Genomic DNA, 17,153 nt, shown 5'->3' with positions numbered 1-17,153 from the left:
CAGTACTGATTAACTTTGATTTAACATATCATCTGCAGAACAACGGAGATTTACTGAAATATTTTCAGCTTTGTTCACTGAGGTAGGTGACGTTTTTAAAGCTTTGACTGTGTGAAACAGCACTGAACATTACATCTCCTTTATGAGGATGTAAAACAAACACAGAAGGATGTCAGTGAATGCTTTAATTAAAACTTGCAAACCAAGCAAGAGCAGAGATGTAAGCAGGGAAGCTGGCACACTGAACTACAGCCCCAATTCCAAAAAAGTTGGGGCGCTGTGTAAAATGTAAATAAAAACAGAATGCAATGATTGTCAGAACTCATAAACCAATATTTTGTTAACAATAGAATAAAACAACATATCATATGTTAAAACTGAGACTTTTTAAAATTTCATGAAAAATATTAGCTCATTTTGAATTTGATGGCAGCAGCACATCTCAAAAAAGTAGGGACAGGGCAATAGAAGGTTGGAAAAGTACGTGTTACTGATGAAAAACATTTTTTTGTCCATTGTGATGTAGTCTGAACGTTAATTTTACTGTTAGGTTATTGAGAGACTAGGCCCTTTTTCCAGTTAAGAAGAATTTACTTGGTGATCATTAAGGCCAGCTCAGACTGCACAAATTCAGATAGATTTTGTCCTGACTGCAAAGTTGAAGCTTATCGTCAAATGTCAGGAGGAATCAGGAACGACAAATGCTTGTAGTGTGACAGAATCAGTGACGCCCCATAACCACCATCCAACAGAATTTTCTTTACCTCTTCCTCAGTTTGATACCCTACACCAGTGGTTCTCAACCTTGGGGGTTGCGAGACACTGACAGGGGGTCTCCAGATGCCTTCAAGAAACTAAAAATATTTTCAAATTATACTGGGCAAATTCACACCAGTTTTGCCTCATTTTAATCTGTTTTCATCTCTTTTTCCCACCAATTTTGGCACATTTTTGCCACTCAAAACCCATTTTTGTGTATTTTAAACTCTTTCCACCACTTTTTTTCTGCCCGTTTTTACCACTCTCTGCCTATTGTTGCCTCTATTAACACATTATTGCCACTATTAACCCTTTTACTCCTAGTGCGTCGTTGACGACATGCTGTTGAAGCACACTATACATGACCATAATTGGATGACCATTTATGCTATCGGAAAAATACAAACAGTTTCTGAAAGCTAAGAAACTGTGCTTTACAGCCAGCATGCGGTTATTTCTGTAATTTCCCCTTTTCCGACTAAGATTCTAGCATAAAATTCCCCTGTTTTTTTTTTTGTGTGTGTGTGTTTCTTCATTTTAAACTGTTAAAACACTTAACATGCAGTAATATGTAAATAACTGCCATATATTAAAAGTTCTAAGTATTGTGGAAAAATGGACAAAAGCACGTACTCACAGGACATTTTCTGGGCTTTTTATGGTTAAAATAAGAAAAGAGCCCAGAAACTCAGTTTTAATTTAAACAGTTAAAAAAAACACTTTTTAAACATGCAGTGCGGTGAGCCGGTAGTGGAGTGGTTAAGGCGTGCGCCATATACGCAGGCAACCCGGGTTCGAATTCGGCCCGTGGCACTATTTCCTGCATGTCTCTCCCCGCTCTCCTCCCTGTTTCTGACTCTATCCACTGTCCTATCTAAGAAAGGCTAAAAGACCAAAAATAAATCTTTAAAAAAAAAAAACATGCAGTACATTGTACACAACTGCCAGATATTAAAGTACTTTAGAATAATGGGCAGAAGCACTTACAAGACACTTTCAGTGCCATTTATAGTTAAAATAAGAACGTGTCCAGAGGCTCAGGAGTTAAAGGGTTAACCCCTCTTTACCACTTTTAATGCCTTCTTTAACCACATTTGACTATTTCGGGCAATGTCTGCCTCAGTAAACACTTCTATGCTAGTTTATAGCAATTTTTCATTTATTTTACCAAATTTCCACCTATCTTTTGCCACTTTAAAGCCTTTTCAGCCACTTTTTAATCCTCTTTTACCACTTTATATGCCCATTTTTGCCACTTTAACCCATTTTTGGTGATTTTTTGCCACTTGTATTTATTTATTTTTCCCACTTCTAACTTATTTCTGTAACTTCTAAAATCTAATTGAACTGCCTTATGCAGCATTTTTTGCCATGATTAACCCATTTTAATTCGGTTTTTTCTTAACTTTGGAGGCCCAAACATGACATGGTCAAAAAAAATGAAATTGTGGCCACAATATAGTTATAATTATAACGTGTGCACGAAATACTAATTCATGGCAACGAAATTCTATATTGTGGCCACAAAATACTAATTGGTGGCCATGAATTAAGTATTACATGCACACAAAATACTAATTCATGGCCACAAAATTTAAATTGTGGCCACAACATACTAATTGGTGGCCATGAAACAAGTATAACATGCACACAAAATACTAATTCATGGCCACAAAATTCTGAATTGTGGCCACAAAATACTAATTGGTGGCCACAAAACAAGTATTACATGCACACAAAATACTAATTCATGGCCACAAAATTCTGAATTGTGGCCACAAAATATTAATTGGTGGCCGAGAAGTAAGTATTACATGCATACAAAATACTAATTTATTGCCAGGAAGTAGGTAAAATGTGCGCACAAAATACTAATTAATAATATTAATATAATTTGCTTACACAGCTGTCCAGGAATGATATTGATATTATTAATTAGTATTTCGTGCACACATTATACCGACTTTGTGGCCACAAATTAGTATTTCGTGTACATGTTATACTTACTTCTCGGCCACAAATTAGTATTTTGTGGCCACAATTTAAAATTTCGTGGCCATGAATTAGTATTTTGTGTGCATGTAATACTTGTTTCGTGGCCACCAATTAGTATTTTGTGGCCACAATTTAAAGTTTTGTGGACATGAATTAGTATTTTGTGTGCATGTAATACTTGTTTCATGGCCACCAATTAGTATTTTGTGGCCACAATTTAAAGTTTTGTGGCCATGAATTATTTTTTTGTGTGCATGTTATACTTGTTTCTTGGCCACCAATTAGTATTTTGTGGCCACAATTTAAAGTTTTGTGGCCATGAATTAGTATTTTGTGTGCATGTTATACTTGTTTCATGGCCACCAATTAGTATTTTGTGGCCACAATTTAGAGTTTTGTGGCCATGAATTAGTATTTTGTGTGCATGTTATACTTGTTTCGTGACCACTTATCAGTATTTTGTGGCCATGAATTAGTGTTTAGTGTGTATTTTATTGCTATATTGTGGCCACAATTTATTTTTTTTGACCATGTCATGTCTGGGGCTCAGTACTTAACCAATCAAATCAGGCAATTTTACACTCCCCAGAATTGTGTGTCGGTGCCAGTCAGTCTGGTTGTGTCAAAGACTAATCCTAAGGATATTTTGTCTCCATTTTTATTTAATTTTAGTTAGTTTTGTAAGCGCACTATACAGTTTTAGTTAGTTTTCAGTTTTATTGTAAAGCTTAGTTTTTATTTAGTTTCAGTTAATTAAAATATTTTTCAAATTTTAGTTTTAGTTATTTAGTTAGTTTTAGTTAACTGTAACAATCTTGGTCTGCAAGCATCACAAAGACAGCTCCTGTTGTAGCAATAACTGACAATCTTGGACCTGCCTCCATGACAACCTTTGAACTCCAGCACAGTCGCAGAGACGTCAGCATACAATGAACGGTCAGAATCACACTTGTAGTGGGGCCAGTCTGTCAGCCAAGGCTATATAGTCTGGCATGATGCCATCTTTACCAGGTGGTGGCTCACGTGAAAAGACTGATGTTCATTGGTTGTGAGTTCTCTTTCAGATTCTCAGTAGCAGTTTAGGATACATCACACAAAAGCTGCTGCTGCTTCAGTGTCTCTGGATCATCAGGGAAAAGCTGGTCATCTTCATCATCACTGGGACAGATATCACTAAAACCTGATGATAAAAAAAGGCAGGAAGTTAGTGTTAAGACTCCAAACTCACTGTATCTGCAAATATTTTACCCAATATGAAGCAGAGACTTCAGACCAGCTCCAACCAGATCTGGAGTGGTTGTGTGAAGCAGCACACATGTTAAAAGCAGTTTATTTCATTTACTACTAGAAGGCTTTTACTGTAAATGTTAGCAAAGGACGCAAAATATTAGGACACAAAATGTTAAGGCGTGACTTCTCTCCTGTATTTATTTATTTATTTCATTTTTAAAATTCCAAATCAATTTTACTACTTTACATCTACTTAACAGTCAACAACTTCTACCAGTGAAGTCCCAATGTACAGACAATGTGTGCCCCACACTGCTGCACCAGTCTGAAAGGTTCAGCCACTAGAGGCCAGCAGATTACACTTTTTAAAACTGAAAAATACAGTTTTTTAAGCCTGAAAAAGGCTTAGATTTATATTCCATCCTAAATGTTTGTATGCATGTGTAAGGGTTTACTTGTAGGTTCTCGAGTCTAAGATTATTTACATACATTATATTTTATACATAGTGATTTGTAAGACACATTCTGTGCATATCTAGGAGCTACAAATAAAGCCCCCGGGAGCCCAAAACTGTCCAGATTATTTTGTATTGTTTTCCCAACCTTTGTGTTCTCCTCTTACAGCTTCACTGAGGAAAGAAGCCACAGCTGGGTTGGAGTTTCACCAAGAACTTTTATGCAGCTTTTGCTTTCTTTAATTACAGTAATGTTCGAGAGACTTGCATGCTAACACCAACTCCATACTAACCTCAGAGATTGCAGACTGTTGTGTGTACTCTCCTCAAGACCTCGCAGCACCTCCAGGTCTTCATCTCGCAGCTTGTTTCCTTTCAGCACTAGCTTCTTTAGAGATGAAGATCTGGACCTCACAGCAGAAGTCAGCGAAGCACAGCTGATCTCTGACAAATTGCAGTAAAGCAATCTAAATTAAAAAAAAAATGATGAAAAAAGCTAAAGAAATTTCAGAATATATAAATTAAAAATGATGGCACTTCAAACATCTGAACATATCAGGATGCATGATAAAAGCATTCAAATTCAAAGAGTGGAAAATAAATATTACTATAGGGACAACATGCTGCTGTTTCAATAAACAAAAGGGACTCCACCTTTAAACTTTGCTAACTTTGCCAAGACCACCAAATACAAATAAAAACTCAATGCAAAAGTTTCTAAAACTCCCTGAATGTCTGTTTACACCGTGGAGAAATGGAAGGAATGAACACTTTATGGCTCCTTATGAGCTGAAACATTCACTAAAGCTTATTGAGTAAAACTGTCAGTACCTCTAAAGCCCTGAAGAAGAATAGAAACTATTGAATCCACCACGTCTTGTTAAGTGTCATGATTTTCACATCTTTTTGATTTCTGCCTATGAACTATGAAAAGCACTGTCTTACTCCAAAGTCTCCAGTCTACACTTTGGTGTCCTCAGAAAATCCCACAGCAGCGATGCTGCAGAGTCCTGCAGCTTGTTGCAGCTCAGCTCCAGCTCTCTCAGATAGAAAGGGTTGGATTTCAGGGCAGAAGCCAGAGAAACAGAGCTGATCTCAGACAATCTGCAGTCCTTCAATCTGAAAATATATGCAAATAAAAAGTATTATAGTGTAAGCTGATGTAAGATTGGAATATACTGTATGAGTTTGTTCAAACTGACATATATTTTGAACCATGATGTCAAAAACAATAAGACTTACCTCATGGTCTCTAAGTCACATTTTGGACTCTTCAGAAAGCCACATAGCAGCTCCACTCCTGAATCAGGTAGCTTGTTGAGGCTCAGGTCCAGCTCTTTCAGATGGGAGGGGTTGGTCTTCAGAGCTGAGGCCAGAGAAACGCAGCTGCTCTCTGACAAACTGCAGTGCCATAATCTAATGATATGGAAAACAAGCTCCTGTTAATATGATCCAAACATTGGCTCATGCTAAACAAACAGAAGCTGTGAAGCCATTCACATGAAAACTGATGTTAGGTTTGACAAAAAGTCCAAAATACTTCCAAAGACACAAAGAATGTTTGGATAAATCCAGGAAGAATGGAGAGTAAATGATGCTCATTTTGTTTGTTATTTCATCAAATAGGACAGCCATAGAAATAAACAGTGGTCTACCATTCAAAATAAGAAGACTGTAGAAAATTAAATAGAATACATTAATGTTTTGGTGCAGGTCTGGGTTAGATAAGACATCCATGAGTGTCAAAGTGACTTTAAGCTGACCTCAGAGACTCCAGTCCACACAGTGAACTCTTCAAGAAATCACAAAGCAGCTCCACTGCCCCATCCTGCAGCTTGTTGCTGCTCAGGTCCAGCTCTTTCAGATGAGAGGGGTTGCACTTTATAGCTGAGGCCAGAGACTCACAGCTGCTCTCTGACAAACTGCAGCTCCACAACCTGAATAAAGACAAATTATTTAACTTGATCATAAAATTTCTTGATAGGTATTATTTATACCTAATCATCTGATGAGAACACAAGTAGAAAGTAGAATATAACAAACAGAAACGCAACATCCTAAACCTTCAGGATGCAAGTAAAAACAAGAGGCATAACTGTAAAATGCTCACTGACAACATGCTATTACTAGTGTTAGTGACCACACTTCTAAAATTGTATCAACTCCTACATGGGTTATTAAAAAAGATATACTGGACTCAAATAGTCTTAAAAACAAGGACGTTGATATTAATTTAAATGATTTGCATCTTATTCACTAATTCTAAAACATTTCTGTTTGATGCTTTTATTAAAGATTACTAAAAGTTGGTGGAGGTGATGCTGGTTTGAGAGCAATAAATGTTCTGTTAATACTGTTCAATAAAAGTTGTTCTAAAATACTAGATTCACATTAAATGTGTTAATAACTGCAGAAGTTGTCCTTGTGCTCTTGCTTACCCACATCCCAAAGGTATAGTTGGATCAGATCACTGGTTAATAAGTTACCCTAAGACAGCCCTGCTTTTATCTGTTTGCTATTTTTATTCCCAAACAGTATAGATGTATTAAGATGTCAGGGAAAAGGAGACAGAATGGTGTTTAACCTTAGATGCTCGAGTCTGCAGTTTGGACTCCTCAGTCCAGCTGACAGCTGCTTCACTCCTGAGTCTTGCAGCTTGTTGTTGGACAAGTCCAGCTCTCTCAGATGGGAGGGGTTGGTCTTCAGTGCTGAGGCCACAATTTCACAATGAGTGTCTGTTATTCCACTGTCAGAAAATCTGTCATTTAATAAATGAAAAAAAAAAAAAAAGTATTAAATGATGATATTAAAAAGTAGTAAACGCTTTAACATTTTTTTCAGCTGAACACTGAGGTATCTGACTGAAAAAAACATGATAGAACACATCAATACTGGTGTTATTTCTGATATTTGTACCAAGAGCTGCTCTCTTTCTCTGCATTTTTTTGAAATCTTGAAGTGGGCGGAGTTAACTTTGAGCTGGGGGTTCACTTATACTTTAAAGGGGACATATTTTGCCCTTTTAAGACAAGTTTATATTGTTCTCAGAGGTCACCAAAACATGCCTGTGACGTTTATTACTGAAAAAACACTCCAGTATTGTATTTTTGCATACCTAAAAACGCCTCTGTTTCAGCCCTACTCAGAACGAGCCATTTATGTGTCTGTGGTTTTAAAAGGTAATTAGCTGTCTGACTCCACCCCTGACCACACCCCTCTCAGGAAATGGATGCAGCACTCCTGATGTTACAGACACTTTTATCCAAAGTTTAGGACCTGACTGGGATTTGGACCATCAATCTCCCTGACCGTAGTCAGCAGGGTAACCCACTGAGCTATCCAGCATCTCAGCTGATAGCTGAGAGGATTAGTAGAGGAGGGTGGGACTTTTCTCCAAGTGGGGGAGGGCCAACCAAACCTGGGGGCGGGTGCTTAGGCCCCTGGTGAGGTCACTAGATGTAAAATCTGAGAAAGCTTGTTTCAGCACACATTTTCTGTAAGGTGGAGAAAGAGAGGGGGAGAGGGAATGGATTTTTCTGGTACTTGAGGGGATTGTGGACAGGCCAGGGGCACACATTTGTGTTAGAAAAGCCTGAAAAAGTGATTGGTGCATAATATGTCCCTTTTAATGCTGTAGACCTGCGGTGCTCAACCTTATTCTACCCAAGAGCCACATTGTCTTAAAAATACAATACAGCTACAATACAAAACCGGGGAAGCGATGATCAATCCATCCATAGTTGAAATGAAACAATAAATTGGTGGATTACTGTGTTGTTAAACGGGATGATATAGGCTACATAAAAATGTCTGTGTAGTGTCAGAAGATTTCACAGATAATAAGCATGTCTTTATTTATGTAAGTTCCACCTGGACTAAAGTCTTTTTAAAATATCAGAATGTGCCAACTTAGAGCAATGAGAAGCTTTTCAAAGAGCTGATGAATCATGTGTGTCTGTTTGGGTATTTATATTTCATATTTGGACATTTACTGTAGTTCTGTGACTCCGTTAACTTAAAGGGATACTTGCAATTTTTTTCCTCTTATTATTATTGCTTTTAGCTAAAGGGGGGGGTCCCCATATTGGTCTTTGCCCTGGGCCTCCAAATGGCTAAAACCAGCCCTGCCTCACACCTGCAGCTGCCCCTCATAAATCGTTCTGCTCTGCCAGTTTGTTGCTTTCATTTTTGTTTGTGCCCTTTTGACAGTATTATTATTATTTAAGATCAAATTAACAACCCACGTTACGTTTGGACAATTTTTACTCAATTTTACATCATTTGAAAATGTGATCCGTGTGTGTTTGGCTCATTGATGATGAAGCAACATCACAAAAAATATCATCAAACAAAACAAAATTAACACTGGCTGTGATTGCAGCCAGAGGGGACTCTACTAAATACCAACAGGTGAATATTTATGCAGTCACTTATTTTACATCAGATATTTTTATCCAATTGGCATTACTTTGTAGAAATCTGTTTTTTCTTTGAAGTTAGGGCAGTGTTAATTTCATCGACTGAAACTATGACTAAATCTATTCATTGACAGCCTTTTCTTCCATGACAAAAACTAGACTAAGACTAAGAAAAATAGATCTGTGATGACTAAAACTGACAAAAACTAAGTTTAGTTGTTGTCAAAATGACTAAAACTAGACTAAAACGTAAGCAAGCAAGGACCCCAGGTTTGGCAGAGTGCAGAGAACACACTACCATGGTTTAGTACCAGATTTAGACAAGAAAATAAATGCTTGGACTAGAAGTAAAGACTAAATTGTGAGGACTTGTTATGGACTAAAACTAAACTAAAATGTTTTGAGTTTTCGTCGACTAAAACTATACTAAAACTGAAAAGGGTAGAAATGAGTAAAATGGGACAAAAACTAAAACGCATTTCATTTAAAGACTAAAACTAAAACTAAATTTAAAAATAGCTGCCAAAATAAACACTGTGTTAGGGAGGAATTTATTTTAGAAAAAAAAAATTATATTGACCATGACTGATTTATAAAATCAATTAAAAGGTAAAACATCCAAGGGGTGAATACTTTTATGGGCACCGTATATAACAAATACCATTTTAAAATTTTATCACTGACACCAAGTGAATGCTCATCTATACCTTATGCCTTATAATAAAAAGTATGATGACTTTAGAATAGTACCAATTTTACCCATCATTATCATTTACACTGATATGATTGTCTCATGGACTTACAGAGCCTTTTTGCAGTTCCTGACTGCTGGAATCAGTCTCAGTCGCCCCTGTTCTGATGCGTTATACTTCTGCAGGTCCAACTCATCCAGAACCTCTTCTGACATCTGCAGCATGTAGGCCAGAGCTGAGCAGTGGATCTCAGAGAGTTTCTGAGGTCTTCTCTCTGACTTTAGAAACTCCTGGATATCCCGATGCACTGAGAGGTCATTCATCTCTGTCAGACAGTGGAAGATGTTGATGCTTCTGTCTGGAGAGATCTCTTCATTGTTCATCTCCTTCAGATTTTTGATGACTCTTCTGATGATTTCTGGACTGTGGTTTGTGTGGCCCAGCAGTCCTCCTAACAGTCTTTGGTTGGGCTCTAGAGAAAGGCCATGAAGAAAGCAAATAAACAGATCCAGGTGGCCATTTTTACTTTCGAGGGATTTCTCCATAGCTCCTCTCAGAAAGAAATACAGGGACTTCTTCCCAATAAAAGTGTCCACTGCATCAGTGTTCCTGATGGTGTAACTATGGTACATGTAGACTGCAGCCAGGTACTCCTGAACGCTAAGATGTACAAAGCAGTAGACTGGTATGTCGAAGATCCCGCACTCTCTTCTGAAAATCTCTGTACAAACTCCTGAGCGCACCGAGGCCTCTGTGAGATCAACACCACAGCGCTCCAGGTCTTCTTGGTAGAACATGATGTCTCCTCTCTCCAGGTGTTCAAATGCCAGTTTCCCCAGCTTCAGAAGGACTTCACTGTCAGCTTTGGTAAGCTCATGTGTTGTCTCATACTTCTGCTTCTTCCTCTTTGTCTGAACCAACAGGAAGTGTGAGTACATGTCCGTCAGGGTCTTGGGCAGCTCTCCACTCTGCTTTGTGGTCATCATGTGCTCCAGGACTGTAGCAGTGATCCAGCAGAAGACTGGGATCAGACACGTGATGTGGAGGCTCCTGGATGTCTTGATGTGTGAGATGATTCTTTCAGACAGATCTTCATCAGTAAACCTCTTCCGGAAGTATTCTTCCTTCTGGGCATCGGTGAAGCCTCGTACTTCCGTTACCCTGTCAACACATGACGGAGGGATCTGATTGGCTGCTGCAGGTCGAGACGTGATCCAGATGAGAGCTGAGGGAAGCAGATTCCCCTTGATGAGGTTTGTTAACAGCACACTGACTGATGATGCTTTTGAGATATCAGACACAACGTCAGTGTTTGGGAAATCGAATGAAAGTCTACTTTCATCCAGACCGTCAAAGATGAACAAAACCTTACAGACGGTGAGGGACTCTGCTGGGATCTTCTTTAGTGTTGGATGGAAAACATGGAGCAGCTTAAGAAGACTGTACTGCTCATCTCTGATCAAGTTCAGCTCCCTGAATGAAAGCAGAATCACCAGACTGATGTCCTGGTTTTCTAAACCTTCTGCCCAGTCCAAAATGAACTTTTGCACTGTGAAGGTTTTTCCAACACCAGCGACGCCGTTCGTCAGAACGACCCTGGTCCGTGTCTGTTGGTCTGATAAGGGTTTGAATATGTCTTGGCATTTGATTGCAGTCTCATAGAGGGTCTTCATCTTGGCAAGCTGCCTCACCTCATGTTGGTTGTCAACATACTCACTGTGTCCCTCAGTGATGTAGAGCTCAGTGTAGACCTTGTTGAAGGAGGTTCTAGTTCCTGCTTCGTTGGTTCCTTCAGCCACACTTTCACATATCCTTCTCAGATTGGTCTTATGCTCCTCTAAAACAGCCTTCAGATCAATATCTGCTGAAAGAAGAAAATATGAGACTGAACTGACGGCCAGAACGACATACAAAAAGTTATTGTAACAGATTCATGACTACAATCATGCCACTGCCTACATCAGATCTATATGGAATCAAAGTCTTACTTTGTGCTGTGCTGAGCTGACTGGACCTCTGCCTCTGTAGTCTGGATTTTTTCCCGCACCGAGGACAGTAGGACTCTCCTGATGAAGCAGACTGGTCTTTGCATGAGCTGATGCACTGTGCACAGATCCAGTGTCCACAGCTGGTGGAAACTGGATCTTTAGGGACATTTTGACATGAAGCACAGCTGGACTGCTGCTCCTCCACTGGAGCACTCCTCTTCACAGTTCTGTTGAGAGGAAGAAAATCACTGAGATTATCAAACATTAAAATTATAGTAAAAATACAACCCCAGTTCAAAAAAACTTGGGACACTGTGTCAAATTAAAATGAATCAGAATGCACTGACTTTCCTCATAAAGCCATATTTTAATCACATAGATCATAAACAACATATCAGATGTTGAAACTGAGAAACTTCACCATTTCTTGAAAAATATTAGCCCATTTTAAATTTGATGGTAGCAACACATGCCAAAAAAGAAGGGACAGGGCAATAAAGGCTGGAGCAGAACAGTAAGGGGCACTAATGGATTATATATAGCATTTAGATTATCTTTTACTATGCACTAATTTTGGAGCATCTCCATGTACTAGTGGGCTGCAGGTTTAGGCCTTCCCTGTTCCTGTTCATTGCTGAGGTTCAGAGGAAAACATTTAGAGTGGTCACTCTTCACGGACAGAGACAAATACAGGACCCTCTTGTTGACACTAACTTCACTTTGACTGTTAGGTCATGCATACTCACATTACTTTAACAGGTTTTTTTGGATGTTGAAAAATGTTCTCTAACCGTTTCTCTGAGCCTGCAGGATCATTACTGAAGTCAATAAGACGACCTCTGGACTTGTCACTCTTCAACGATACACAGTCTGGCACAGAGGACCTTCCGTCCTCCTCTCTGTCCTCACAGTCACTCATCTTCTGATCTTCAGATTGTGTTTGGGGAAACTGACACGCTACAGACAAACTGAACAACACAAACACACAAAAGGAACAAAGGAGATAAAAACTGTGTTCAACAGAGATGATCAAGCCTCCATATCTCATTGCTTGATGTGAATTTGCAATCATAAAAGCTCAGTTTCTACAGGTGCGTCCCTGCATCTTTCTTCTTTCCTTTCATTTTAGGTTAATAGGTAGGCTATGGTATGAGAATATGTCAGAATTAAATATTACTCTTCATTACTTAATCATTACTCCAACTCATACTTAATCCAAAAATATCATATCATCAAATTATTATGCAATTTGATTTTAGTGTCACAAACGTTCTTTTTTTTTCAGTTAAACTCCTGGATGATATTGTGTCTCAGGGCTCTGTGGATCACTGAAATCAATCTCAGACATTAGTTTATAGGTGAGCCCAATTAAAGGAAAACTACTGAAGAAGGACGTTCCGCATTATTAAGCAGGCCACAGGTTTCAGCAATATGGGAAAGAAAAAGGATCTCTGCTGCTGAAAAGCCTCAAATAGTGCAAGTCCTTGGACAAGGTATGAAAACATTAGATATTTCAGGAAAACTTCAGCGTGATCATTGTACTGTGAAGAAATTAGTGTCTGATTAAGAGCACAGACGGGGTCATGCAGATAAAGATATAATGAGGAAGGTTTCTGACAGACAAATTCATTGGATTAAGACAGCAGATGCTAAAATGTCATTACAAAGCAGCAAACAGGTATTTGAAGCTGCTGGTGCCTCTGGAGTCCCACCAACCTCAAGGTGTAGGATCCTCCAGAGGCTTGCAGTTGTGCATAAACCTACTATTCAGCCCCCCCCAACCAATGCTCACAAGCAGAAATGGTTGCAGTGGGCCCAGAAACACATGAAGACTCATTTTCAAACAGTCTTGTTTACTGATGAGTGCTGTGCAACCCTGGATGGTCCAGATGGAGGAGTAGTGGATGGTTGGTGGATGGCCATAATGTCCCAACAAGGCTGTCACATCAGCAAAGAGGGGGCGGAGTCACGTTCTGGGCCAGATTCATGAGGAGAGAGCTGGTAGGACCCTTTAGGTTCCCTGAAGGTGTGAAAATGACCTCGACAAAGTATATAGAGTTTCTGACTGACCACTTTCTTCCATGGTGCAAAAAGAAGAACTGTGCCTTCCATAGCAAAATGATCTTCATGACAATGAACCATCTCATGCTGCAAAGAATCCCTCTGTGTCATTGGCTGCTATGGGCATAAAAGGAGAGAAACTCATGGTGTGGCCCCCATCCTCCCCTGACCTTTAACCCTATTGAGAACCTTTGGAGCATCCTCAAGCTAAAGATCTATGAGGGTGGGAGGCAGTTCACATCAAAACAGCAGCTCTGGGAGGATATTCTGACATCCTGCAAAGAAATTCAAGCAGAAACTCTGCAAAAACTCACAAGTTCAATGGATGCAAGAATAGTGAAGGTGATATCAAAGAAGGGCTCCTATGTTAACATGGAACTTGTCCTGTTAAGATGTTTTTGATTGAAATAGCTTTGATTTCAGTTAATATGACCTCCTAATGCTGCACATTCAATAAATAACCATTATCAGTTCTTTGAAACCCATAAAATTTTCCTGTTCCTGTTCATTGCTGAGGTTCAGAGGAAAAACAGAGTGGTCACTTTTCAAGGACAGAGACAAATACAGGACCCTCTTGTTGAGACTAACTTCACTTTGACTGTTAGGTTATACATAAACACACTACTGTAACAGATTGTTTGGGTATTAAAAATGTTCTCTAACCATTTCTCTGAGCCTGCAGGATCATTACTGAAGTCAATAAGACGACCTCTGGACTTGTTACTCTTCAACGATACACAGTCTGACACCGAGGACCTTCCATCCCCCCCTCTGTCCTCACAGTCACTCATCTTCTGATCTTCAGATTGTGTTTGCCATACTGCAGGCAAGCTGAAAAACACAAACACAAAGAAAGAACAAAGGAGAGAAACAAATGAAAAGTGTGTTGAGTGGAGATGATCAGGCCTCCAGATCTCATTGCCTGGTGGTGTGACTGATGTGAATTTATAATCAAGAAGTGAAACGTCCACATGTTCTAGATTTATCTCATTCAATGTGAAATATTCACAACTTATTTTTATCTTGATTATGGTTTACAGCGTACAGTAATCACAAATTAACCATCTGAAAATATTAGAATATTACATTAGCACAATACAACAAGAGTCCTAAAAATATTTATAACAGAAATGATGACCGTCTGGGATATTCTGCTCATTTATGCACTCAGTTGGAGCTCCTTTTTCATTAATTCCTGCATCTGCGCTCACGTCATGGAGGCGATCAGTCCGTGGCACTGCTGGGGTGTTATGCAGCCCTGGTTGCACTGATAGCAGCCTTCAGCTCTTCTGGATTGTTGAGTCTCTCTTCTTCCTCAGAGATCCTCTATGGAGTTCAGGTTAGACCAGTTGGCTGGTCAATCAAACAGTAATACCATGGTCAGTAGACCAGTTTCTGGTAGTTTTTGGCTTCAGTGTGGACAGGTGAACTGGAACTCATAACACTTCTCAGCAGACGGGAGCATGAAGGGCTCTAAATTTTCCTGATAGATGACTGACCAGTGTTGATTTCATCCAGAGTTAATTTTGGCAGCTATTTTAAAATTTTAGTCTCAATCTTAATCTTTAGATTGAATGCATTTTAGTTTTAGTCACATTTTAGTCATTTCTACTCCATGTAGTTTTAGTCTAGTTTTAGTCGACGAAAACTCAAAACATTTTAGTCTTTACTTTTAGTCCAAGCTTGAAGTTTCTTGCTTAAATCTGGTACCAAATCATGGTAGTGTGTTCTCTGCACTCTGTCAAACCTGCGGTCCCTGCTTTCTACACCTGAGAGGCAGAATAGATACAGATGCATTGTTTTTGACAGATTTACCCACAGTGGAGAAATAACTACATTTCATTTTAGTCTAGTTTAGGTCATTTTGACAAAAAATAAACTTAGTTTTTGTCAGTTTCAGTCATCACAGATCTGTTTTTGTTAGTCTTAGTCTAGTTTTTGTCATGGAAAAAAGGCTGTCAATAAATAGTTTTAGTCATAGTTTCATCGACTAAAACTTTGACTAAAAGTGGTTGTTGACAGCCTTTTTTCATTAGAAAGACTAAACTAGGACTAACAAAAATAGATCTGGGATGACAAAAACTGACAAAAAGTACATTTAGATTTCATCAAGATGACTAAAACTAGACTGAAATTTAATTTAGTTCTAGTCAGACATTCAAAATCCATGATATTTCTCCACTGTGGGTAAATTTGTCAAAAAACAGTGGATCCATATCTCCTCTGCGTCTCAGCTGTAGAAAGCAGGGATCCCAGGTTTGGCAGGGTGCATAGGTCCCACTACCATGACTTTGTACCAGATTTAAGCAAGAGAATCACGTTTGGACTAAAAGTAAAGACTAAAATGTGAGGTCTTTTTATGGACTAAAACTAGACTAATATGTACTGAAGTTTTTGTCGACTTAAACTAGATTAAAACTACATAGAGTAGAAATGACTAAAATGTGACTAAAACTAAAATGCATTCAATCTAAAGATTAGGGCTGAGATTAAAATGTTAAAAAAAAGCTGCCGATATTAACACTGCTCTGGACTTGATAAAGACCAGAGGACCAACAGCAGCAGATGACATGGCATCTCAAACCATCACTGACTGTGGAGACTGGAAACACTGGACATAAAAAACCTTGGATTCTGGGCCTCTCTGATCTTCCTCAAGACTTGGGGACCTTGATTTCCAAACGAAATTTAAAATGTACTTTCGCCTGCAAAACAGGACTTTGGACAGCTGAGGAACAGTCCAGTTATTTTTCTTCTTAGCCGAGGAGCTCATCCTTGTTGCTTGGTCTTGTTTTCTGACCACACTTTTCCCTTCAGTCAACTTTCTATGAATATTCTGTGCTACAGCCTCGGAGAACAGCCTGCCCTTTCAGCAGTGACTACATGGAAATCACTGCAGTCATTTATCTTCCAGCCTGTTTCTGCAGTCATGCATTACATGAAGATAAGACCACATGGATCTTGAACCCTTGATGACTACCAGTAAGTGTTAATATTTAACAGTAGTGCTGATACTTTTGACCAGCATGTGTTATCTACAGGGCCATAAAACAGTTTGATATCTGATGTGTTATTTGTACTTCTGCCTAAACCAGGAGTGTCAAACTCAATCACAACAGGGGCCGAATTCTGAATCGTGGTCCAACCTAGGGGCCGAACAGGGTCAACATTCAACCATAAACAGTTAACCTCATTTTCACCAGCAATGAATTATGAGGGGAAAAAACCTTAGCACTGATGATAAATGCTTTTGAGTTTTTTAAAAGTAAAAATAATGAGTTTAAAGGCTCAAAATCTGAGATGAAAAGTAAAACTTATTAGCTCAAAAGGTCAAAACATGACAGTTAAAGTCAAAATCATGTTTTTGTAATGAATAAATATATAAGATAGAAGTGGAAATCATCATTTTCAATGGTCAAATCTTGAGATAAAAATTGAAAATCATAGGTTTTAAAACGTCAAAGCATATAAAATTTTAACTTTTGAGTTGAAGATGTCAAATTATGATTTAAATTCTAAAACTGAGGATTGGAAAGGTCAAATTCTAAATTAAAA

The 17,153-nt window shown here is 38.7% G+C and overlaps 1 protein-coding gene across 1 annotated transcript; it reads right to left on the bottom strand.

Moving 5' to 3' along the window:
* Positions 1-3,511: 3,511 nt before the first annotated feature.
* Positions 3,512-14,814, bottom strand: LOC121528537 (protein NLRC3-like). Its single transcript, XM_041816039.1, has 11 exons — positions 14,810-14,814; positions 14,262-14,429; positions 12,329-12,505; positions 11,538-11,764; positions 9,661-11,410; positions 7,024-7,197; positions 6,203-6,376; positions 5,682-5,855; positions 5,385-5,558; positions 4,733-4,906; positions 3,512-3,934 (listed from the first exon to the last, which is right to left on the bottom strand). The coding sequence occupies exons 1-11, from the start codon at positions 14,812-14,814 to the stop codon at positions 3,928-3,930; spliced, it is 3,204 nt and encodes a 1,067-aa protein (XP_041671973.1). The 3' UTR covers positions 3,512-3,927.
* Positions 14,815-17,153: the final 2,339 nt, after the last annotated feature.

This window comes from Cheilinus undulatus, linkage group 20, assembly GCF_018320785.1.
Source record: "Cheilinus undulatus linkage group 20, ASM1832078v1, whole genome shotgun sequence".
NCBI classification, from domain to species: Eukaryota; Metazoa; Chordata; class Actinopteri; order Labriformes; family Labridae; genus Cheilinus; species Cheilinus undulatus.
Note: the sequence above shows the minus strand (reverse complement) of the source record. Positions and strands in the feature narration are given on the sequence as shown.